General features: G+C 40.5%; 1 protein-coding gene across 2 annotated transcripts in view; it reads right to left on the reverse strand.

Annotated features, from left to right (window-relative positions):
• Positions 1–26,302, reverse strand: part of Agps (alkylglycerone phosphate synthase) — a 101,880-nt gene extending 75,578 nt beyond the window's left edge. Inside the window, exons 1-3 of one of the 2 annotated variants that reach the window (XM_090342573.1) lie at positions 25,977–26,302; positions 6,790–6,879; positions 321–411 (exon numbers count right to left, since the gene is read on the reverse strand). In XM_090342573.1, the coding sequence (XP_090198699.1) occupies positions 321–411; positions 6,790–6,879; positions 25,977–26,302 (507 nt within the window). The remainder of the gene's footprint in view (positions 1–320; positions 412–6,789; positions 6,880–25,976) is intronic. The other variant, XM_090342574.1, reaches the window with a different exon arrangement.
• Positions 26,303–26,976: the final 674 nt, after the last annotated feature.

A 26,976-nucleotide genomic window follows, 5' to 3' on the forward strand; every position in this document is an offset into this window, starting at 1 on the left:
CCCTGAGCTCTTCAGCTCAAGGCTACCACCCTACTCCCTGTCGGTGGCTCAAAGCCTGTAATCCTAGCTACTCAGGAGGCTAAAATCTGAGGATCACAGTTCAAAGCCAGCCTGGGCATGAAAAGTCCCTGTAAGACTCTAATCTCCAACTAGCCACCAGAAAACTGGAATTGGCGCTGTGTCTCTAGTAGAGAGCTAGCTTTGAGCTGAAGAGCATTCAAACATAAGAGTTCAAGCCCCATGACCAATACACACACACACACACACACACACACACACACACACACACACACACACAGAGTGATGTTTTATCTGCTTACTTTAGAGGTAGTTCTATGTTCCCAATGTGCTCCAAGGTTGGTTTGGATCCATTCTCTAAAAGACGGTAAAACCATGCCACTAAGAGGGTACCTAAGGTACAAGGAAGATAAAATTATTACAGCAACGTATCTTCTTAGGAATATCAGAGCCAAGTATGTCCTGCTTCTTGAAATGGTCACAAAGCTCCTAGCAACCCAACTGTCTTCCACATATAACTACCATCTCAGGACAAAAAAACAAACAATAAACTCAACTGGTGGCTCACACCTGTAATCCTAGCTACTCAGGAGGCTGAGAACTGAGGACAGTGGTTTGAAGTCAGTCTGGGCAGGAAAGTCTGTGAAACTCCTTATCTCCAATTAAATCACTGAAAAAGTTGGAAGAGGTGCTGTGCTGTGGCTCAAGTGGAAGTATCCTAGCCTTGAGCAAAAGAAGTTCAAGGATGCTCCCCAGGCAAAGATTTCAAGCCTCAGGGCTGGTTTAAAAAAAAAAATGTATATATATACAGAGAGAGAGAGAGAGAGAGAGAGAGAGAGAGAGAGAGGGGGGGGGGGAGGGAGAGGATACACTGAAGTCTTTACAAGAAGGAATAGGAGATACATTAGGTCTCCTTGGCACTGGTTGAAACTTTCTTAATAAGGACCAAGAAACACAACAAATAGAAGAAAGTTTGGATAAGTGGGATTGCATTAAACTACAGAGCTTCTGTATGGCAAAGGACATAGTTAGCAAACTAACTAGAAAGCCTACAGAGTGGAAGAAGATCTTCACTAACCATACACCGGACAAAGGCCTCATATCTAAAATATATCAACAGCTCAAAAAATTGAATCAATCCAAAACTAACCTCCAAAGAAACCATCATCCCATTAAAAGATGGGCCAAAGACTTAAAGACTTCTCTGAAAAGGACATAAGACTGGCCTATAGACACTTGAAGAAATGCTCGACATCTCTGGCCATAAAAGAAGTGCAAACCATCGGGGCCGGGAGTTTGGCCTAGTGGTTAAAGTGCTTGCCTAGCATGCATGAAGACCTGGGTTTGATTCCTCGGTACCACATACTAGAAAAAAAAAAGCCGGAAGTGGTGCTGAGGCTCAAGTGGTAGAGCTCTAGCCTTGAGAAAGTCCAAGGACAGTGCTCAGGCCCTGAGCGCAAGCCCAGGACTGGCAAAAAAAAAAAAAAAAGTGCAAACCAAAACAATTCTAAAATTCCACCTCACTCCAGTTAGAATGGCCATGATCAAGAAAACTAATAGCAACAGATGCTGGAGGGGATGTGGCCAGGAGGGATCACTACTACACTGTTGGTGGGAGTAAAAGCTCGTTCAACCACTATGGAAAACAGTATGGCAATTCCTCAGAAGAATAAACAAAGAACCCCCCCTATGATCCAGCAATTCCACTACTTGGCATTTACCCAATCGTCCAGAAACAAGGACATACTAAAGCCAGTAGCACAATGATGTTCATTGCAGCACTACTGGCCATAGCAAAGATATGGAACCAACCCAGATGTCCCTCAGTCGATGAGTGGATCAACAAGATGTGGTTATTTATACACAATGGAATTCTATGCTACTGTCATCGCCCCATTTGTAAGGAAATGGAAAGACTTAGAAAAAATCATATTAAGTGAAATAAGTCAGACTCAAAGAAACATAGGCCCAAGAGTCTCCCTCATTTGTCAAAATCAGTAGAAACCTTGGGCTCTTGTAGCAGAGATTTACAATAGAACAAAATCTAGAGACATAAGGTCAAATAGTATGACACTAAATGTAAGGACCTCCAGGATAAGGAAACAAAAGCCATAAAATGAGTGATTGTTGTCTTTAATGTACTGTTATCTCTCATCTCTTTTGCTATCCCTTGGTTATCTCATATTGTTACAATATTTCACCTTGTTATCTGATATATTTTATTGGTTATTTGAAATTGGATAGGGAAGGGGAGAAATCAAGATGAACGGGGTGAGAGGAGGAGGGAAATGGGGACCATGTCATGAGAAAGGGTATCAATGTTTGTGAAGTAATGCACCTTCTATCTGGTGAATATAACGTAACCCTTCTATTAATTACCATAAAAATATATGAAAAAATAGGCAAGGCAAAACAACAATAATAGTAATAATAATAATAATAATAATAAAAAATACTAGGGGCCATGAGTTTGGCCTAGTGGTAAAGTGCTTGCCTAGCATGCACGAAGACCCGGGTTCAATTCCTCGGTACCACATACATAGAAAAAAGCCAGAAGTGGTGCTGAGTCTCACGTGGTAGAGCTCTAGCCTTGAGAAAGTCCAAGGACAGTGCTTAAGCCCTGAGCTCAAGCCCAGGACTGGCAAAATAAATAAATACATACATACATACATACATACATACACACACACACACACTAATAGGAGAACCAGGGACACTACATTTGGAAGAAGGAAAGCATTATGTTAGTTTCTAATTTTGGTTAGGATTTTTGTTTTGTAGGGATATTAACTGGAAGGAATGCTCCAGCTTGCCACAAAAGGTAACAAAAATGCTGACCTTTGTTCTAGCTTGAGGAATCCAGAGAAAGAGGACTGAAAACAGCAGCTAGAAAGCACATGTATTGGAAGTGGAGCTGTGGCCCAAGTTGTAGAGAGCGCTAGCCTCCAGCACAAAGAGGCTCAGGGACAGTGCCTAGACCCTGAGTTAAAGCCCCACAACCAACAGAAAGAAAGAAAAAGGAAGGAAGGAAGGAAGGAAGGAAGGAAGGAAGGAAGGAAGGGAGGGAGGGAGGGAGGGAGGGAGGGAGGGAGGGAGGGAGGGAGGGAGGGGGGAGGGGGAGGGGGAGGGAGGGGGAGGGGGGAGGGGGGAGGAGAGAAGAAAGCACATATATGAGTCAGAGCTTTAACACTGGCCAAATTTCTAGCTGATTCTCAATTACACATGTAATATTTTAATGAGGCCCTACCCATTAAAGTTAAGAGCTAAACAATTCTATTGTTCATCAAAACAGAATGTCAGATGGACAAATTTTGGAGTTTGAAATCAGGCAAGGTAATTGCTTGATTTGAAAATATATACCAGATGGGCCGGGAGTTTGGCCTAGTGGTAGAGTGCTTGCTTAGCATGCACGGCATGCAGAAAGACCCAGGTTCAATTCCTTGGTACCACACACATAGAAAAAAGCTGGAAGTGGTGCTGAGGCTCAAGAGAGAGAGAGAGAGAAAATATATACCAGAAAGAAAGCTTCCTTAGAGAAATATAACAGAAGTATATATAACACACAATCACAACAACTAAAATATACTCCAAAATAACAAGACATGAACAAAGTGTGATATATAATCAAAGAAAAGTGGCAATTAATGACTGACTCAAACATGACTCAAATTAAAATTAACACAAAATAATTTTAAAGTATCTATGTTAATTATGAAGGAAAAAAATATTATGTGCTCCCCACTGGGTAACAACAGTCTCAAGACAAGCAAAAATTATTACATTTCATTAATTACCTGTGTGACAAAGCCTCTTATCCACTTAATTATCCTGTTTTGTTTGCCAGTTCAAGTTTGTGAAACATTTTAATATTGAGTGTTTGTTTTTTTGCCAATCCTGGGATTTAAACTCTGAGCCTGGGCAGTGCCCCTGAGACTCTCTTCTGCTCAAAGCTAGCACTCTACCACTTGAGCCGCAGTGCCACTTACAGCTTTTTTGAGTAGTTTCTTGGAGATAAGAGTGACAGACTTTACTGCCTGGTTTGGTTTGGCTTCCAATCACAGACCTCAAATCTCTGCCTCATGTGTATGCAGAATTACAGGCATGAGCCACCAGCAAGGTGAGCTCTATTGAGTTATTATAGAGCTGATATTAAACATTCTCTTTATGATTTACTTTTTCATTCTCCTATAAGCATTTTTCAATGAAAATAAATTTTATATTTTAGTGTTGTTTTTTTTTGGCAGCACTGGGGTTTGAACTCAGGGACTTGCTTGCTCTTACTAGGCAAATACTCTTATCACTTGAACCATACCTCCAGCTCGTTAATGCTTTTTATTTCTCCAACCAAATTTAAAAGTGATTTCCTTGCCAATAATTTTTTTGCAGTATTGGAGTTTGAACTCAGGGACTTAAACTTTCTGGGTATGCCTTTTAGCACACCTTTGAACCCTTTCTGCTTTATTTTTCAGGTAAAATCTGTGTAAGACTCAGGCCATGTTACTTTACCTTTGTTCTCTCATAGCTGGGATTCTAGGCATAGAATCACAACACCCAGTTTATTATTTAGTGTGTCTGTGTGTGTATAGACCAGCATACATGGGAGTCTTGAGGCTTGAACAAGGCCTGGACAACTCTCCCTGAGCTCCTAGCTAGTGCTTCACTTCACTTTTTTGGTGGTTAATTGATAAGTCTTCATGAACTATCTTTTCCAGGCAGGCTGGCTTTGAGTGAAGGTAGTCATAACTCACTCCTGAGTAGTTAGTACTACAGGTGTAAGCCATTAGCACCTGACCCAGTTTGTTTTTAGAAATAGGGTTTCAATAACTTTTTGCCCTATTATACTTCAAACAGCAATCCACCCAGTCCCATAATCCAAAGAGCTGAGATTACATGTATGTACCACCTCGTAATTTCAGCCTCTTCCATTTTAATATATTGACATGTCATAAAAATTTAAAAAGCCTTTAACCTAAACCTATTAATGGCTAACATAATCAAAGTGAAAAATACAGATTTATACTATCAAATCCATTTTTTTGTCTCAACTTGACTTAATTTGTTAGAGCCAGAGTTCAAATATTGCCTACTTGTACTGCCTTTTCAAAGCTATACCAAAATTCAATACACAAACCAAAAAAAGCCCAGATTTGGCAGGAGTAGTATTGCATAAAACTAAGAAATCACTTCACAACTCTGTCTATAGCTGGAAAAATAAAAATCTTGAAAAATGCTTTTATTCAAGTTTTCACAGTTCCACTGAGGTATGAATATCCTTTATAATTCTTATCAACATATTACCAAAAACATCTCAGAAATGTAAAAACTATCATACAAATTGACTGGTCTTTCATCATGTTTTCCCAAATATACCTCAGAAACTATTTTTTTTAATTCTACTTATATTTATACAGACCTAAAATTGTTGTCCTTCATTATTTCCCATACTTCAATATATACTGCCAGTCCTACATATCAAATTATTTTCAATAAATCAATGCCATGAAGACTAAGTCCTTCATTATTTCCCATACTTCAATATATACTGCCAGTCCTACATATCAAATTATTTTCAATAAATCAATGCCATGAAGACTAAGTGTCAGATTGACTGTACATTCTGAAAGATTACTTTCATCAAAATTCATATTAACTCAATTCAAACAAGTTGCTTATTAAAGATAATTGTGAGGGGCCGGGAGTTTGGCCTAGTGGTTAAAGTGCTTGCCTAGCATGCATGAAGACCCAGGTTTGATTCCTTGGTACCACATACATAGAAAAAAGCCGGAAGTGGTGCTGAGGCTCAAGTGGTAGAGCTCTAGCCTTGAGAAAGTCCAAGGACAGTGCTCAGGCCCTGAGCTCAAGCCCAGGACTGGCAAAAAAAAAAAAAAAAAGATAATTGTGAGATAACTGGGCAATGTGAATATGGACTAAAATCATCAGGTATTATAAAAATGTTTGCTATTTTGGAAGCATGGTAACAGTCAAATATAACCAATTATAATAGGTTCTTTTTACAGGAGGTATATATTTAAAAGGGTCATGACAATTTCAGAATTTAAAATATTATAGAAAATGGGGGGGAAGCAGGAAGTGATAGAAGGGGTAAGATTAATCAGAATACACATTATAAAAATACATGAAATAAATAAAATCTTCCCTCATAGTAATAAATAAAATGCCCCCTCGTAGCTAAACTAAGTCAAAAAAAAAAAAAAAAGGCTTGCTGTGTGCAGATGTCTCATACCTATAATCTTTGCTACTGGGGAGCCTGAGATAAGAGGATAGTGAGTGGTTCCAAGCCAGCTTCAAGCAGGAATAGTTGTAAGACTCTTATCTCCAAATAACCACCAAAAAGCCAATAGTGGACACGAGTTTGGCCTAGTAATAGAATGCTTGCCTAGCATGCATGAAGACCTTGGTTCGATTCCTTGGCACCACATACACAGAGAAAGCCGAAAGCGGTGCTGGGGCTCAAGTGGTAGAGCACTAGGCCTTGAGAAAGCCCAAGGACATTGCTCAGGCCCTGAGGTTCAAGCCTTGGGACTGGCAAAAAAAATAAAAAATAAAATAAAAAGCCTTGAGCAGAAAAAGCACAGGGCCAGCCCCCAGGCCCTGAGTCCAAGACTGGCACAAAAAGAAAAAAAAGGAATTATGGCAAAATGCTAATAATATTTAAATTGGAGGAAAATTATTACAGTATCCTATTTTTAAGTATGTTTAAAATGTTCTTGTAGAAAAGGGAAAAGAATGAAAGAAATAAACCAGTGTTACCTTTTCCCAGCCAACTCAATGTGGCCCTTCTTATTGACGAAGAACTTAGAATCATTATATCCCCATCCATTCCATTTCATAACTTCTTGCCTAAAAAAAAAAAGGTAGATAAATAATCTGAATCTGTTAAGCCATACCCTCAAGAAAATAATTTTTTAAAGCCCTTTATTAACAATTTCTGTTTTTTCAAAGCACTGTTATTCTGTGGTTGTTTTTCTGTACTTCACCTAAAGGCATTTAAAGATCAAAGAATTGTGCCAATAAATCAGATACCCAATACCTCCACATACTATAGTAAATTCTGTCATTCAGAACAGCAATTCCAGAGCACTGCAAGCACTACATAGAGGAATGATAAAAAAAAATCTCCAACTTCCCAGTAGTAAAATAAAAGGATGTCATTCCCAACTAACCACGTTATTTAACCAGTCAATATGACCACTTAGGCATTTAAATTCTTGCATATGACTAGATTAAATTTGAGGCCTTCAAATTTTAAGATTCACACCAAGATGAAGAGTGGGGCCAGCAGGGGGAGCAAAGTAAAAAAGTTCTTGTGCCTTGTGATTTAGCTGGTGCTTCCAGACTAGCTTGAGAATTTACTAAAGGACTTGAGGTGATTCTCTGCTACATCTGAGAATCTGAATTCCATCTTGTGAAGCCAAACTGCACCTTTTGGTCTTTTTGCTTGGGAGAAAGGCGTTTCTCTTTAGAATGCCAAGAATATTAAAATATATGTATTTTTAAAGAAAATGCCTAATGGTTTTTAATATAGGTATCTGTAATTTCTATTTTCTAGTTCTTGGTTTTTCAACTCAAGACTGCACCTTGAAGAGAAAGGTGATTTTGATTTTATCTAGTATTCTTAATTTGTAAAAAAAAAAAAAAAAAAAAAAAGACTCCTCCAACTGCCAAAAAAAATGTAGACTCAGTTTTATACCATTAAAAAAAAGTCTTACACTTTATATATCTGATTATAGTAACAAATGGTACAGAATCATTTTATTCACTGCTATAATAGATATAAAATAACATCAAATACACACAAGGGGGCAGTATTCACCCATTTTATATATATATAATTTGCATATTCAGGTTTTTGCATTCCCAGCCCATTTGTACAATCACTAAATAAAATATTTAGATTTATTCCTTTACTAAGATCACAGAGTTCCTTCCTTCCATCTTAAATTGAGAATTTTCATATTTAAGCCTGTTTACATAAAAATTAATCATTAGTTACCATTCCCCCACTATTAAGAAGTTGCAAATATGAGGCATAAATGCATAGATTCTACCATTCTATTTCTAATCATGATAATCAGCTTTGAATTTACAAGAAAAAAGATGGACCTTAGTGGCATACAACTGTAATTCCAGGACTACTAAGGCAAGAGAATGGCAAGTTCAAGTTTAGCCTAATACACAGACCATCTCAAAAGAAAGTTTTAATCTACCTTCTAACTACTAGCCAATAATTTTTATATATAAAAGATTTTCTGGGGCTGGGAGTTTGGCCTAGTGGTAGAGTGCTTGCCTAGCATGTATAAAGAGCAGGGTTCAATTCTTTGGTACCACATACACAGAAAAAGTCAGAAGTGGTGCTGTGGCTTAAGTGGTAGAGCACTAGCCATGAGAAAAGCCCAAAGCTCAGGCTCCGAGTTCATGTCTCAGGACTGGCAAAAAAAAAAAAAAAAAAAAAAAAATCTGATAAAATTCTAACCAATTTTTTATTAAAGAATTTATTAACATTTTTATTAACATTGATATTACAAATGATGTGTTTAACAAACAAGTATTCAAGAAGGGAATTGCTATATACAATCATTGGCACTTAGATTTTCAAACATAATTAAAATTAGGCTGAGCGTTTTATATCATTATACATATTAATCTATGTAATAAAACATTATGTCTATAGAGTCATAATCAACCAATTTTTAATTAAAATTATTTCAAAAATTAGTTAAGAGAAAAGTAGAAAAATATATATTCCCAGTTTTTGAAAAGTAAAAACAAAAATGATCCGAATTTCTAGCTGTCCAATGTCAATTGTGCTTAAATTTAAATCAATTCTATATAACATGCATACTTTAAAAATATTCTTAAATAATTCTTATTCTAGGGCCAAGAGCATGGCCAAGAATACTCGAGGCCCTGAGTTCGAGTCCTTTGTACCACATACACAGAAAAAACTGGAAGTAGTGCTCTGGCTCAAGTGGTAGAAAGTGAGCCTTGAGAAAGCTCAAGGACAGTGCTCAGGCCCTGAGTTCAATCCCCAGGACTGGCAAAAAGAACCAGGAGAAGGAGGAGGAGGAGGAGGAAGAGGCGGAGGAGGGAAGGAAGGAAGGAAGGAAGGAAGGAAGGAAGGAAGGAAGGAAGGAAGGAAGGAAGGAAGGAAGGATTCTTACTCTAAAATCCTTCTTATATGATTACCTATTTTAAAACCAAGATATTTTTAAATCATTAAAAAAAAAAAAAAAAACAGAAACCGGGTTCAATTCCTCCATACCACATGCATAGAAAAAAGTCGGAAGTGGTGCTCATGAGGCTCAAGTGGTAGAACTTTAGCCTTGAGAAAGTCCAAGGACAGTGCTCAAATCCTGAGCTCAAGCCCAGGACTGGCAAAAAAAAAAAAAAAAGTGATGAGCTAGATAACTGATCAGTGATCAGATGTACTCTTAAAAGGACCTATTTACTGAGGAGCTGGGAATGTGGCTTAGTGGTAGAGTTGCTTGCCTAGCATGCAGGAAGCCCTGGGTTCAATTCCTCAGTACCACATAAACAGAAAAAGCTTCAAGTGGTGCTGTGGCTCAAGTGGAGTACTAGCCTTGAGCAAAAGAAGCTCAGGGACAGTGTGAGGCCCAGTACCACTACCAACAACAAAAAAGATATAGTGAAAAATTCCTACAGAGTCAAACATGATGGTGCATACCCACAGACCCAACACTAGGGAAGTAGAGACAGGAAGACTCTGCGGTTCAAGGGCAGCCTGGGCTAAAGCAAGACCTTGCCTTAAAAACAAACAAACAAAAACAAGTGTAATTGGCTCAGACTTGTGATACTAGCTATTCAGGATACTGAGATCTGAGGATCACAGCTCAAAGCCATCCCAGGCAGAAAAATCGGTGAAATGCTTATTTCCAATTAGCCTCCAAAAAGCTGGGAGTGGAGGTATGAATATGGCTCAACTGGCAGAGCACTACTTTGGGAAAAAAAGCCAAAGGACAATGCCCATACCCTAAGCTCAAGTCCCAGTACTGGTGAGTACATACACACAGGCGTGTACACACACTAATTCCTTTTCAAATAAAGTAACTAATTTATAAATATGATAAATTATTTGTTCTTTTAAGGAAAACAATTTAAGTAACACTGCTATATATGTCATGTTTCAAAATTGCTACACTTGACTTAGAAAAATAATGATATTAGGCTCTGATGGCATCAAACATCTGAATCCTCCTATCTAATACAAAAGTCATCAAGATATCCTCATCTGTTTATAGTTTTATTTCCTAAAGAGAGAAACAGGCCAACTAAAATAGCTATAAGGTACAGCAATTTTACTTTTCATTATAAATTAGTCTAATAGTTTGCTAATTAATTTCAGTCACTAGTGAGGGTAGTTAATACAATCATAAAACATTGGCTAGTGGAGTCTGTTAAGATCAAGTTTCCAATATGCAAATTTTGTAAGAAGATTTATTGTCCAGAAGATGGGCATATTATCATGCCATATTTTGAAAATCAGCACCAATTTCAAACTTTCCCTAACACTCTCATTGTAAATTTTCAACTCTAGCTCCCCCCAAAAAAAAATTAGTCTTGTGATATAGTGACTAATGTTTCCAAGTGTGACTGTCAAATAGTAGAGTCAAGGATATAGAAAGATGCTATCAAGAACATGAACAATGGCATTCATGTGCACTACTGGTAAAACCACTTCACAGAGCAATTGCATACTAGGCTTTCATGGGTTCAATTTCAGTGGCCCAGCAATATAACCACTGGGTTTTATAAAGGAACATGTTTATTATATATTCCTAGGAGCACTGCTGTTTGGGGGGGGAGGGTTGTTTTATTAAGAAAAGTTACAAAAACTTAGGCACCAATGGCTCACACCTAGCTATTCAGGAGACTGAGATCTGAGGATCACAGTTTGAAGTCAGCCCTGTTAGGGAAGTCCATGAGACTCTTATCTCCAATAAACTACTCAGAAAAAGGTAGAAGTGGCACTGCAGCTCAAATAGCAGAGTGCTAGCCTTGAGCACAAAGAGGTTCAAGGATAGTACCTAAGCCCTGTTCAAGCCCCAGGACTGAGGCTGGGGGTGGGGGAGAATAGTTACAAGCATTATTAGAGGAATGGATTGAGTTTAACAGAAAACACTAAAATCAGATGCGAAAAAAGTGGTAAGAGTAACATATAGAAAACCCAGATAGTTTTAAACAGTAAATACTAAGCAAAGGAGAAACAAATTTATAGAACAGCATTTGTGCAAACTGAAAATACAAGCACTCAGTACACGTAGGAATATTTACAAAACACATATCCAAAATTCTCATGCCCATGGAATGGGCAGCTGGGACAAGGAATTGAAGAAATGAGAGGCCTTACGTAGACGAATGCCATGAACAGTGTAACTTTGAACCTGAAATAAAGATCCTGATTTTTAAACCTCAGTGCAGTTTCTCTGTTGTTAGAAAACAATCCTTTCTTTCATACACATGCATTAATTCCTTGAATTTATTATAAAACTCACTGCAGTTGTTCCTAGAATCTGCTGCAAATTTGTTTTTTAAATGGCATTAATTCTGTGAGTCAGCTTCTATTATACAACAAACCAAATATGTATTTAACTCTTTACAGTCAATTTTTTTTGAGATATGATCTTTCTACATAGGCCAGGCCAACCATGATCCTACCACATTAACAACCTGAGTGCCAAGATTACAGGTATGTATGTACCACCATATTGAACACAGTCAAGTTTTTTTAGTTTTTAACAAACTGGCACTATAATAACTCAGATGGTAAAATGCCTGCCTGACAAGCACCAGGCCCTGAGTTCAAAACTCAATACTGTCAAAAAATCAAATTCAAAGGTTAAAATTGTGTCCCAAAAGTCCATATGCTATTATACTTTTAAAAAATTTTAATGGAATGTACAAGGGGAAATTTCTTGTAGACAAAAGTACAAAGTCAAAGAAGAGAAGACTGGAGCAAGAAAAGTAATTCTAGATTTATACACTAGCAGTCTCTACTCACATTGGATTCCTAGGTTACCTTTCTTGAACCAAAAACTTCAAACACTATGCCAAATACTGCCAATTAAGGTATTTATTATTTTTTGAAAAATGTCTTCAAAAACAGTAATTCATACGTACTTGTATGCTACAAACACTTTTGGGTTAAGGTAAGTAAGTATGGCTACGCACACACGCACACATGCGTGCGCACACACACACACACACACACACACACACACACACACACACACAAGCTTGATATCTGCCATTCTCAAGGCCTGAAAAAGATACAACTACTTATTCTCTATTTTCATTTGTTACTCTTATGTAATGTGAACAACCAAAATCACTGCCAGGAATCTGTCAGAAAAAGACAAAGTGATACAGGTATATACTTTCTTTTATCACTCTTGCTTTCTCAACCACACTTTAAATTTCATGGTAAGATTATAAGTAGAACAAAATCAATGTAGGAATTTTGGCCACCACTCCAGCCTTTCTCTAGCACCAAGTGTAAAATGTAATTCACTTTCATTGCTCCCTCCTTGCTTGCTAGTAATTGAAAACAAATTAGATCACAAGTTTATTATACTGACTAGAAGTAAGCAAACACCAATTCTGGTATAGTCTTACATTTCTGCAGAAATTATAAAGTTGGACACAACGAAACTGTGATGGCTTCCAAAAACACATGTGCAATTTTGTGGCAGAAACAAAATTGGAGCTCTTTTAAGATTAGACTACCAAACCAAAAAGAGCCTAAAAAGAGAAAGATTGAAATCCATACATGCTTGATATACACAGTATTATTATAGATAAAACTATCATTTTAGATAAAAACTATCATTCTTATTAATCAGTATGACTGAATGTTGGTAGCTTATGCCTGTAATCCTAGCTTCTCAAGAGACTAAGGTATAAGGATCACAATCTGAAGCCAGCCTGGACAGGAAAAGTCCATGAGACTCCTATCTCCAATTAAGCACCAGAAAGCCGGAAGCAGAGGTGTGGTTCAAGTGGCTGAGCAGGGACAGAACTCAGGCTCTGAGTTCAACTGCCAGAAATCCTCCCCCCTCCCTGCCCCACACCACTACACACAAAATTAATCAGTTGTAGCTTCTTGTACTTTGACAGGTACTTGAGATTACTACCTTTCCTCTGACAAATCTATGGGGGAGGGAAGTGATAAATTAACTACCCAAGTTTGACAAGAACAAATATTAAAATCAGAACTCCATTGCACCAACAGAGGTTTTAGAGCTAATTGGCCATATAAACATCATTCCAGGTATTATTTTAAAAGCAAGGCCACCCTAAACCTAACCTACCATTCAAATTTCTGGCCACTGTTCAAACTATCCACAGAACACACTTATATTAGTATTATCTTAAGGAATGAGAAAAGTCAAAACGTACTGTCTCATTGATTGAACAAAGTAATAAGTGATACAAAGCCTGGTTCATGCCTGTAATCCTACTACCTACTCAGAAGGCTGAGATCTGATGATCAGGTTCCAAGCCCAGGAATGAAAGTCCTGTGAGACTTATATCTAATTAACCTCCAGAAAACCAAAGCAGCGCTGTGGCTCAAGGGGTAGGATGGTAGCCTTGAGCTCAAGAGCTCAAGACCCAGACCCAGAGTTCAAGTCCCATGACAACAAAAAATAAATAAAAATAAAAATAAAAATAAAACTGCTCCATCAATATTCCCAAAATCAGGAGACTGACATTCCCAAAACCAGGAGACTGGCAATGAGAACAAGAAAACAAAGAGAAGAAACTTTAAAGGCATTCTACTTATAAAAGATTAAGGTGGTAAAGCAACTCTAAGGTATGGGCACTGACCGACCCCTGGGTCCAAGAGGGGAAAAGGGAATAACAGAAAATGGAGATGTAGTTAACAGTAAAAAGGAGCTAAACAAACCTATAATCATACTTCACTCTTGGAAATGAAAATGAGGCCATACATAAAATATTTTTATCTAAGTTTGTGGAAATTTTATCTCTTGTAAGATTTTTCCTAGTTTATAATGCATTAGTCAAAAATACAAAGCATGGCTTAGTGGTAGAGTGCTTGCCTAAGCATGCACAAAGCCCTAGGTTCCATTCCTTAGTACCACATACACAGAAAAAGCCAGAAGCAGTGTCATGAGAAAGCTCAAGGACAATGCCCAGGCCCTGAGTTCAAGCCCCAAAACTGGCAAAAAAAAAAAAAAAAAAAAAAAAGCAAAGTGTCTTTGTGGGTACTGATCTTCTGTATACATGCATTTTAATTTTTACTATATTGACCTCCTATCTATCTGTCTACTCATCTCCACTGTCAATCACTTTTGCAATGTTAGAAGATGGAGCAGAACACCAGAGAGAGCAAGTACTTGACTTTATGTTCTTTAACAATCCTGAGCTCTAACAATAAATTCCCCTGGTGTGTACACAGTCCTGACTGTGGTATCAACTAGATCCCTAATCCTGGTCCCTGGCATAAGTGGTGGCCTTTGTACTCATGAGGTCTTCCACTGTGCAGCTCCCTACATTCTTCCCAAAAGTTATTAAAGAAGAAGACAGAGTATACTTATAATACTTAAAGTACATCACCTATACAACAAGACTTTCCTGAACAATAAGTGGGGTATCTGAATGTGTAGTAATTTACTAATAATGAATTTTACTGGTACTTCTAAGCAGGTGGTATCAGCTTGCTCTCCTTGTCATCTCAAAGATCCAGGCAACTTAAACATTATTACCCAGGATCCCCATGATCACATTTTGGATTCTGATCCTCTTAAAGAGTCAGACAGACCAAAGGGTTGGGAGTTTGGTTAGTGGTAGAGTGCTTACCTGGCATGCACAAAGACCCAGGTTCGATTCCTCAGCACCACACACGTAGAAAAAGGCCAGAAGTGGTGCTGTGGCTCAAATAGTAGAGCTCTAGCCTTGAGAAAACCCAACAACAGTGCTCAGGCCCTGAGCCCAAGCCAGGGCTGGCAAAAAAAAAAAAAAAAAAAAAAAAAAAAGAATCAGACCAAAACTACCTAATTTGCTTACTTTCTTTTCTTTTTTTCTTTTTTGCCAGTCCTGGGGCTTAAATTCAGGCCTGGTCACTGTCCCTGAGCTTTATCAAGGCTGGTGCTCTAACCACTTGAGCCCCAATGCCACTTTGGGCTTTTTCTGTGTATGTGATACCAACGAATGAAATCCAGGGCTTTGTACATGCTAAGCTAGCACTCTACCACCAGGCCACACTCCCAGCCCTAATTATCTTTAATATAGATTTTGGGAATGCTATTTTCTTAAATCATAAATCTATTTGACCATAAAATACTTTCTCCAAGGATTTGAACCATTTTCAATTCTTCATTCTGGGTCAGAGTTAAGTCCAAAGAGCTATTTACTTCTGTCTCTGTCCAATGAGAGCAATAAATGATGTACCCCAATGAATGGTCTTTTATTCATTTTAGGCCCTTTTAAAGTTTATCATAGCCTTCTAATAACTGAGAAAAATTGAAAACATTAAGTATAATACTGTAAGAGATAAAGAGCATTACCCGCATAACTTTTGTAATGCAATACTTTTTTATGTATATATGCTGGTGGTGAAGCTTGATCCGAGGGCCTCAAGTTCTAATGTGGCTTTTTCACTCAGAGCTGGCATTCTCATATTTAAGTTATATTCTGTGGGGAGCCGGAGCAGCCGAGACGGCGCCTGTCCCCTGCCTCGCTCATTGTATACAAACTTCTTAGTTCCCCTTATTTGGTATGCGAGTGCAGAGCCTTTGCTCGTTCCACTGAGTCTGCGCGTATGACGTCAGAGGCCTGACCAATCCCGAGTTTTAAAATGACCCTAGCAACACAGCAGCCAATGGCAAAAGTCCCGCGTTCTTTGATTGTTTATAAGCAGCTGCATTTCCCTGCCCCGCGCCCCTCTGCTTCAGCTCTCCCTTTAAACAAGTTGCTCTTCATTAAAGCGTGATACAAGAAGGATCCTCGGGTGGTGTCCGTTCTTCCCTGCTGGTCAGGGGTGCCGGGCGCCGCAACTGGTGCCGAAAACCCGGGACCTGCGGAGGGGCCGAAGAAGATCCAGAACTTGACACGTGAAGAGGACTCCTTCTAGGTATGTTGTTCTGAGAAGTTCTTGTCTGGGTGCTTATCGTTCTTCCTCTGTGGTTTGTGTTAACTCGGTCTTTAAACATCAGTATGGGTAACTCTTCAGGAAGTGTGTGCAGTATAAGGGGCTTCTGTGCCCCCTTACAGGCCCTTCTTAAACAGCGTGGGCTGAGAATTTCCCGCGGCACAATACATAGAGTGTTAACAGATATTGAGATACACGCCCCATGGTTTGCGGAGTCTGGAGATCTCTCACTGGCCTGTTGGGATATATTAGGCGAGGACCTGGATAGAGCTCTAGAAAAGGGAGGGGTCTCCCGCGCCACGTTGCCCATATGGAGAATGGTGCGCGCTTGTTTGGAGGAGGGCAGAAATACTGATATTATTAAAGAAGGGAGGAAGGTATTAATTAAGCACCAGGATAGTCTCTCGGAGTCATCGTACAAGGAAGGAGGGACCACCAAGAGTGGGGTAAAATGTAAGAGAAAACAAAAGAATGGAATTGAGGGACTGCAGCCCTCACAAAGTACAGTGCAGGAGGAGGAGAGAAGAGAAAAGAAAAAACAGGAGGGACCAAGGAGCTCCCTCTATCAGGATGCAGGAGAGTCAGATCAAAGCACAGAAAATGAGGGGGATGGGCCCCCGGAGGAGCTAAGTTCAAATGAAGAGGAGGAGTTACAGGAACAGGCTGCCAGGTATGAGGCTGACAGATACAGCCCCAGGGGAGGATTTGGTGCAGACAATGGCCAGGCCCGACCTGCCCCCTCTGCCCCACCCCCCTACGTCCCAAAGGGAAGTTCCTTTATCAAGGCCCGCACCTGGTCTCGGCTGGCCTCTGCTTTTCCTGTTTTTGAAAATCCCATTACGGGACAGAGAGTTTTTGAGCCAGTTTCTTATAAAGCTTTAAAGGATCTCATGGCCGCTGTACAAAATTATGGTCATTCTGCAAATTACACCATTGCTTTGGTTCGTCGATTGCAGACTACCAGCATGACTCCCACAGACTGGTACGAAATTGGACGTTCTTGCCTGACGCATGGCCAGTACCTTGATTATTGTGCTTCCGCAGCAGATTTGGCCGCTGCCCGACATAGGGAGAATGCGCTGGCGGGCCGTCCTCACTGGTCAGCTGAAATGTTATTAGGAAAAGGCCCTTATGCAGCGGACCAGACTGGGTATCCTAGTGAAGTCTATCAACAAATTAATAATATTTTTTACACGGCTTGGAAGTCTCTTGCCAGTCGAGGGGAACGCCGTGGTAACCTTACCAAAGTTGTTCAAAAACCTACCGAGCCTTTTACAGATTTTGTTGGGCGAGTCTTAGAAACTGCAGAGAAATTGTTTGGGGACCCAGAGGATCACATGCTCTTAATTCAACAAATTATTTTTGAACAAAGCCTCCCTGAATGCCAAAAGGCTATTATTCCTATAAAAGACAAGCCCTTACAAGATTGGATTAGGGCCTGTCGGGAGGTGGGAGCCCCTGTGAGCTTGGATAAAATTGTTGCTGCGGTAGCTGAGACCACTAGAATTAATTCAGGATTATGCTTCAATTGTCAACAGCCAGGACATTTCAGAAGACAGTGTCCCAATTTAAAATATTCAAAGCAGAGGCCCCCTCGCGAACCGGGACTTTGTCCACGATGTAAAAAGGGAAAACATTGGGCAAATGAGTGCAGATCCGTTAAAGATGTGAATGGACAGCTTATCCCACAACCTCAGGCCTTGGAGCCAAAAAACGGGCAGAGGGGCCCATTGCCCCAGGGCCCGCAAAATCAGGGGCCCTGGGTGGTGTCCGTTCTTCCCTGCTGGTCAGGGGTGCCGGGCGCCGCAATATTCTCATATTAAGTTAACACTTTCAGTGTTTTGTTCGTTATTTGGGCATAGCTTCTCCTATTTGTCTTCCCATGCAGACTCCAAACACAGATCCTCATATCTCCATTTCCTGAATAGCTAAGATTACAAATATGAGCCACTGCTGCCCAGAAACAATGGGGTTTTTTTGCTTTTTATTTTTGTACTGCTGCCACTGGAGCTTGAACTCAAGGCCTGGGTGCTGTCCCTTAGCTTTTTATGCTAAAGAATGGTACTCTGCCACTTAAGCCAGACCTCCACTTCCAGCTTTTGGGTGGTTAATTGTAAATAGAAGATCATATACTTTCCCATGTCTTCAAATCACAATCTTCAGATCTCAGCTCCTCAATAGCAAGACCAGAGCCATCAGCCCCCAGCAATACAATAATAATGTGTGTGCGTGTGCGTGTGTGTGTGTGTGTGTGTGTGTGTGTGTGTGTGTGTGTGTGTGTGTACATGTGCTGCTACTGGGACTTGAACTCCAGGGCTGGGCACTATACCTGAGCTTTTGTGTTCAAGGCTAGTCTAGTACTCTACCACTTGAGCCACAATCCTACTTCTGTTTTTTTGGTGGGTAACTGGCCATAAGAATCTCATGGACTTTCCTATCTGAACTGTCTTCAAATTGTGATCCTCATATCTCAGCTTCCTGTATAACCAGGATTATAGGTGTGAGCCACCAGTACCCAGCTACAGTATTTTTTGTGCCACTGGAAATAATGTTGAATGTTAAATCTTTTTTTTGTTTTTTTTTGCCAGTCCTGGGGTTGAGCTCAGGGCCTGAGAACTGTCCTTGGACTTTCTCAAGGCTAGAGCTCTACCCCTTGAGCCTCAGCACCACTTCCAGCTTTTTTCTATGTATGTGGTACCAAGGAATCAAACTTGGGTCTTCAGGCATGCTAGGCAAGCACTCTACCACTAGGCCAAACTCCGGGCCCGAATGTTAATATTTCTTGACATTCAATGTTTTACACAAGATAACAAATGAAGCATGATATTTAAGGTAACTTTATTCCCATATGCTTATGCTTAAAAAGAATTATACTAATGAACTAGAATGGCTCTATACCTTAATTAGCCTACATGTTTGTCTTTATTTTGATTATCTACTTTTCTACTAATAAAATGCGTAATGATTCAGAATAATAAAATTTCACTTTCCTTTATACTTAATAAAGTAATTGTCAGTTATTCTGTTAGCAGAATAAAACTTGTAAAGGCTATCCAGATACTAATAGCTCCATCTTCCATATCAGTTTTACAATTGCTATTATATTGTTTAGATTTTCCTACTGAACTCTACTTCTGTTCCATCCCATTTCTCTCATTAGTATTTTCACTCACACATTTAAGGATTGTTACATAAGATCCTGACACAACCAGTACTCTCCTAATCCTTCTAGCATTAAAGCTGCCCTTCCATAGCTGTGCCAATTACCATGTACCTTCAATACCTCAGTTACAGGACTTAGTACCTTGTAATTATAGACGTCACATCCAACTTCTTAGAATACCTAAATAAGCCTAAAGGCAAAAATTTCATGTTACTCCTATTCTTAGAAGAGAGAAGATGTTGAGTAAACTGCCAAAAAACCTAGACAGATGAAATTTTAAATAACTGAAATATCAGCAGAGCACCTAATTGATTTAAATGAATTAAAGATCTCAATATTACATGCCTGACCCTTAGCATTTAACTCTATAATTTGAGTTATTGTTTATAGCCTGAGAAATCATAACAAAAAGTAAAGGACGATAGACCATGCCTCCTAATTTTAAAAAAATTCAAAAGGAAAGATCCCAAATAATAAATCCTGAATCCTAGTATCAATAACTGATGTTTCCCAAAGAACAGCACTGAGAAAGATATGAAAACTGGACAATGTGGCAGGAATAGACCTTGCCTAAACAGTAACTAAGCAGGTTAAGTTAGTAGTTGAGGTTTAAAAAGTACACACTTTAACTAGTGATTAAGGTATAATACAATGGATTCTACAATACTCTCCTGTTACTTTCCAAATACATCACTGTACTTATTCCTCATGCATTTGTACATATGGTCCTCTACCTGCAATATTCACTTGCTTAGAGATCCTTACAGGTACATTGGCCATCATCTTTAAATATTGTCCTACTGTCATTCTCAGTAAAACCTTATTTAAAATTGAACCCTACCTCCTTTTTTTTCATAGCACACACATCACCTTTTAACCTAATAATGCTTAATAATTTACTTGCTTATTATGCTTATCTCTTGCACACATTAGAATATATACATATTACTTTAAGCACAAAATGAATTTGAAGGGTTATGAAAAAAAAATGAACAGGACTTGGTGATATCAGTATAATACTAAAGAAAAAGCTCTAAACTTCAAATTCAGACAAAGCTCTACACTCACTAGCTAGAAAGTAACCACTTTCTGACAAATATCTATGAACTAACTTTTGACAAGTGTCTATAAACTTCAGTTCCAAACCTGTGAAATAGGTTTTTCTGAGGATCAGGGAAAAAAAAAAAAATCAAAGAAAGGGAAGGAGGGCTGAGCTCAGTGGTAGCTAGCATGTTCAAAGTCATAGGTTCACATTCTTAACACAACCAAAAACCAAGTCAGGGAAGAAAGGAGGGATGGGGGAAAGAAAGAGAAGGAAAGGGAAAGGCAAACTCCAGGAGTACAATAATTCTGATATGTGTAAAGTGCAAACATAGTAGGTATCAAGGAAATAGGCTTTTTGGGGGGGGGGCAGTTGTGGGGCTTGGAGTCTGGGCCTGGGCGTTGTCCTTGAGCTCTTCAGCTCAAGGCTGCTGCCCTACCCCTTGAGCCACAGCCCCACTTCCCCTTTTCTAGTGATTAAGAGTCTCACCATAGCCACTTCCGGTTTTCTAGTGGTTAATTGGAGATAAGTGCCCAGGCTGGCTTTGAACCTTGATCCTCAGATCTCAGCCCTCCTGAGTAGCTAGGATTAGGCATGAGTCATCATCCCCAGCTTAGGACAGATTTATCTAGAAAGACCTTAAAAACCCTACCAAAAATGTATGTACTATAATCACTTGTCAATGGTGATCACATACACTAATGAGGAAAGTAGATTACACTTGAGTTACCATTAAGTTTCAACTATATTTCCTGATTTCATCAAAAATATTTCAGTAAAACTTTCTCCAGTTGCCAATGTAGGGAAATACTCAACAAAAGTAATTTCTCTTCTTTCTCTCCATCCCTGACTCACACTCTTTCACAGGGAGGAAGGATATGGCTAGTGAGTTAATTCTGAGAGAGGAGAAGGCACAAAGCATTTGGGTAAGCTCTTTCTCTCTTTAGAACCTACTACCTCTAGAGACTTAGAGGTAGATATTTACGGTAGCTCAGAAGAGCTGGCTTTGCTCTAAGTCATAGCAAGTATTATTAGGAGTACAGACCTAAGCCAAGTTCTTCAACCAGCTTTATCAGAAATAAAGGTGACAATTTTACTTTCTGTAGCCTATACACACTATTAATTGGTTAGGAACTCAGATGGTGGAACAGAAATATGATTAAACTTTTAAAAAGAGTAATAATGAAAGGACAACCACCACTTTATGCCTTAAGGTATCAAGCTATGTAGGGGTTTACTAATTTAATGAACAGAAGCTATCTTCTCAACAGGAAACTAAAGTTAAAAGGAATAATATTTGTTTTCTAAGTATTCTGTTAAGTACTGCCTCTACTTCCCCACCTGTAGCCTTCATATAGTATATGAGACTCAACAAGACGTACACATAGCACAGCTTTAGAATGATGCCTACCATGCTGACTTACTCAAATTAGAAATCATATTACCACCATGACCAGAATCCTAATTAGGAAGTTATAGTAAGCTTTTCCAGTAAATATAGTCAACAAAATGATTTTGCCAAAAGTCATGTGTACAAATAATTTTTACTGCAAAATGTATACGTTCTTGCAGGATTCAGAATACAGTTCTGAAAAATTTACAACGTCCTTCTCAAAACTATAGCTGCTGGGCCGGGAGTTTGGCCTAGTGGTTAAAGTGCTTGTCTAGCATGCATGAAAACCCAGGCCCGATTCCTCGGTACCACATACATAGAAAAAAGGCGGAAGTGGTGCTGAGGCTCAAGTGGTAGAGCTCTAGCCTTGAGAAAGTCCAAGGACAGTTCTCAGGCCCTGAACTCAAGTCCAGGACTGGCAAAAAAAAAAAAAACTATAGCTGCAGTAGATGCTATAATACTTTTTAAAAATAGTGTATGTGAAAAAATTATAACCAAGTCAATTAATTCATATCATTCCTAATCAGATATTCTTTTAATCTTAACCAGAGTTCATGACTTCTGTAAAAACTGAGAGCAGCTCTAAGTAAGGCAAACCACAATAAGATTGTAGTTAAAGTTAAAAAGGGAAACCTGGTTAAAAAATGTATAACAAGGGGCCGGGAGTTTGGCCTAGTGGTTAAAGTGCTTGCCTAGCATGCATGAAGACCCACGTTCGATTCCTCCGTACCACATACATAGAAAAAAGCCGGAAGTGGTGCTGAGGCTCAAGTGGTAGAGCTCTAGCCTTGAGAAAGTCCAAGGACAGTGCTCAGGCCCTGAGCCCAAGCCCAGGACTGGCAAAAAAAAAAAAAAAAAAAAATGTATAACAAGCAATTTTTTCCTCCTCTTTTTTGTAACATTACAGTAGCTCTGAACTGAGATTATCAACTCTCAGCCCCCTGAATAGCTAGGAGAACAGATGTATGTTATTAGTAACTAACACTGAAACTAGTTTTTCTTTGCATTTTACTAGTGTAAAAAAATGCAATTATTAAAATCAACCCTTTCAGATCCTACAGTTTTGTCTTCTCAATGCATATTAATGAAAATATTTCATAAGCACCTTACAATAGCTTCAAAACAACTGAAAAAAATTATAAAACCAAGACAAAAAAGTCACACATATAACTAATACTTGTTATATTAAAGAGCCTAAAATTGCAGTCAGAAGGTCAAAATTAAATCTGTATATAACTAACACACAATTAAGGAAAAAAAGGAGGGGCCAAGAACATGACCTAGTGGTAGAGTGCCTGCCTAGCATGCATGAAGCCCTGGAGTCCATTCCTTGGTACGACACACACAGAAAAAGCCAGAAGCGGTGCTCTGGCTCAAGTAGTAGAGTGTGAGCCTTCAGAAAGCCTAAGGACAGTGCCTAGGCCCTGAGTTCAAGTTCCAGGACAGACAGACAAGAGGGGGGGAGGGGAAGAGAGGGAAGGAGAGGGAGGGAGGGAGGGAGGGAGGGAGGGAAGAAAGAAGGGAGGAAGAGAAAGGAGGAAGAAAGAGAAGGGAGGGAAAAAAAGAAGCGACTACACAGTAATTTACCACCAAAACTCTGCTCATCAACTTCAAATACTAAAACTATACATACCTGGCTAGAATTGGATCCAATTCACAGGGGAACATAGGACAAGTCCTTAGTTAAGAACCTCTTAACCTCATCCTTCAAATTAACTAGAAACACAGGAGTAAGCCATCAACATGCAACCTACGCTTGAATTCTGAGGCTAAGGGTTTCTCTCTTTTATCCTCAGTGCCTACACAGTCCCTGTCGTAAAGCAAATACTCTATAAATATTCACTGAGTTAATGTATACAACCTATTCTGTAAGAAGACTGAAAGCATGCTACATCAAGAAGTCACTACTCCAAGCCCAAGATGAATTAAGTATAAGCCATGAGATAAAACAATTACATATATAACTTGAGGCTAGGGATTAGAGGGGGGAAATGGGAAAGACTGAAAGGGCAGCATCGATTAAGATGCACTACACTATGGATCTAACATGTGGAACTGTAACCTTAAAAACCACTTAAAAACAACCACTTAAAAAATACAACCAATATCAACATCCACAATAATAAAAGAGAATGAACAAATTACCAAATGACTAAAAAACGGCCATCTAGCTGTAATTATTCCTTATTGGAAATTCACTCTGGCTCCACTTACCTCCATCATTTTCCCTCCTTTTAGGCTCATTTCTACTGCTGGCAACCTGAGGCCCAGCTAAGCAGTGAGAAGTAAAAGGCACCCCTGAATTTCCCATGAGTAATCTATCAAAATCACTCTTTAAGGAAGTGTTTGATAGTTCATCTAATAACAATATTTTGTTCTATTTAATACAAATTGGTGTTGCCTTTTGAGTTTAGTCAAAACCCCAACATTCTGAGTAAATTTGAAAGTATTTATACAAGACTAGATATCACGAACCACCTAAACCTGAGTTCCTCAGCAACTATAACCTAAGCTATAAAATATGCTACAGTTGGGCCTAAGCTATTGATGGCTTCAGTCCTTGGCAGCAACACAGACAACTCCAGACCAATTACCTTCAGTCATAAGAGATCTCACTAGTTGCCCCAATAGAAACATTAACATTTTTTCTCCATAATGATATGGATGAAGGCCACTAAACCCAACCACAAGGAAAACCTGCCTTCCTAACCTAATTCTAACAGTATGAATCTGCTCATAAATGTACAATCACACACAAATGCATACAAATGAGTAGATACAAAAGTATGTGAAGCCATCTGGAAAAGAGAAAAGTCTTAAGCCCAGTGACAGCTAATATAATGTGAGGTTAGCCAGATAATGAGATACAATCCTTGATCTCTCTCTCCATCACCATTGTAAGTTCTGGAAAAATAAAGCTCTAAATTGTTTTCCAAATAGGCTGCCTACTCCTAATAGCTTGCCTCAGTTTAAAATCCCAGCATTTCTCCTCGTCCAAATTTCTGTCCCCATCTTTGGACACAATGAAAAATCACAGCTACTGTTGAAGAGCTTATGTAACAGGAAAAACACTATGCACTTGACCTTTTAATTCTACATCTCTCACAGATACACTTCAAAGCAGAGATTATGATTATACTTATCTCTTAAAATAAGGTGACTAAACCTGAGTGAGGCTGACTGTCTAGTCATTCAGGTGAAACTGCCTCATGAAATTATAACCACGGTCTAGCTAGGGTCATAAGAAGTCACAAGAGTCTAAAAATTAAAACACTGTGTAATACATGTTAACATATGCCTGTAACTCTAGCACTTAGGAGGCAGAGAAGAAACCTGAATTCAAGAACAGGAAAAAAAAAAAAAAAAGTAATGAGAACAACTTGGCACCAAAGTCAGTTTTACTTCTAACCTACCACAAAGTACGTTTGACAAGCCTGCAACCGACTTTTTTTTTAATAAGTAGTTTCTATTAGTTTGGGGGCAGGGCTCGCGGTTACATCTCCACAAGCAGCAGACGTCTTAACCCTTTTTGTTTTTAATTCTTCTTCTGTAAAATGGGTAAGATTACATCTACCTCATAGCTTCCAAGGAAGTACAATAAACAATGGGTCCCGAACAAACTCTGGTGCTTTGAAAGTACACATTAGCATCAGAACCATTGTTCACCCTCAAAGTCTGCCCGCAGAAGGTAGCTTCCCCCAGAACGAAGACACCCTTTTCACGGCCCAGGTCGGAGGCAGCCCTCGCCCGGACCCGTGCGTGTCTTCAGAACTAAGCGGCCTTCACAGCTAAGTAGCCATGAGCCAGCGTTGACTCATCCGCTTCCTCCCTCAAAAAAACCAGTGCCCCGGGACGCGGAAGGGTGGCCCCCGGCCCCGGACACCGTCACCACCCGTCCACCCGCCACGCCACACCCCTGCGCCGGGCTCGCGCCCGTGCGACCAGGCGGTGCAAACTTCACGCTTGGAGGAACCTGCCATGAGCCTGAGCCCCCAAGAGAATGGACGCCTGGCCTCTCAACCCCACCAAACGGGATTCTCTCAGGGAAAAGGTCCTCAGTTCCGCCGCCCGCAACAGCGACGGTCCCCGCCCCATCCCTCCCGCTCCCGGTCTCCGGCGAGGTCACCGGTAGTTCCGGGGGCCGGGATGCTCTCCCGCAGCACGGGCCCGGCCCCCGCCGCCCGCTGCGGGCCCCAGGCTTCCTGCTCACCGCTTCTTCGGGATGGTGCCAGACTCGGGCGCGGCGGGAGTGGCGGCGGGCGACGCCGGAGCCGCCGCCGGGGCTCTCCGCGCCTTGCACTCATTGGCACTCACAGCCTCCTGGGGCCGGCCTAGCAGATGGCCCGATAGAACTCGCAGCCTCCGCCCCGCGCGACCCACGTCCGGGTCCCGGTCCGCCGCGGAGGTAGAACTCGCGCCGGTCCCGCCCGCTACAGGAGCGGCCGCCGCCTCCGCCATGGCTTCCGCCTGCTGCCGCCGCCCGGGAGCGCTGGGCGCGGGTGAAAGGTCACTCAGAGCGGCGCCCGGCGCGACCATTCGCCGCGGCGCATCCCGGCAGCCACTGCGGCGACTGGGCGGAGGGTGCCGAGCGCCCGCAGCTTCACATTCTCTGCCCCCGCCCACCGCGCCCCGCCCCGCCCCGGTCACGCCTTGGCCTGGAGCACCGGCCGGGCAGGTGAGTCGCTGCCAGCCTCCCTAATTAACCGGCTCCCGCTCGCCTGAGAGCCAAACCGCAAGCACCCCTGCGGGTCATGGTGACCTGAGGTGAGGCCTGAGCCCCCGGAGGCGCTCACGGGTGGGAGGCGCTCCGGGGCATCCGAACCGGCACCTTCCGGGCCGAGAAGAGATTCTGGCGGACCTAGCTGGGCTTTTACCTCCGAAAGCTCGCGCATCCCAAAGGGACCCTCAGTGCCTTTGACCCCCAAGAGTGCAAGTCGCTCTCCTTTTCTTGTTTCTCCTGCCTTACTTTGTGCCTGACACTATTTTAATGCTAGACTTCAAGTAAGCGCCATTTTACAGAGACAGAAACTGAGGCTCAGAAAGATGTAACTAGTCTAAGAGCTTACTGTGTAATAAATGCTGAAACATAGATGCAGTTTACATTGCTTCCTAACCCAGTTGTAGGCAATCTTTAATGCTGCAGCTAAAAATACCCAAGAGCTGCTGTAAAGATTTCTTAATGATTACAAATGGACTTTCGTTTTGGATGG

Source organism: Megascapheus bottae, chromosome 12, assembly GCF_031878675.1.
Source record: "Megascapheus bottae isolate mThoBot1 chromosome 12, mThoBot2.hap1, whole genome shotgun sequence".
In the NCBI taxonomy this organism is placed as follows: Eukaryota; Metazoa; Chordata; class Mammalia; order Rodentia; family Geomyidae; genus Megascapheus; species Megascapheus bottae.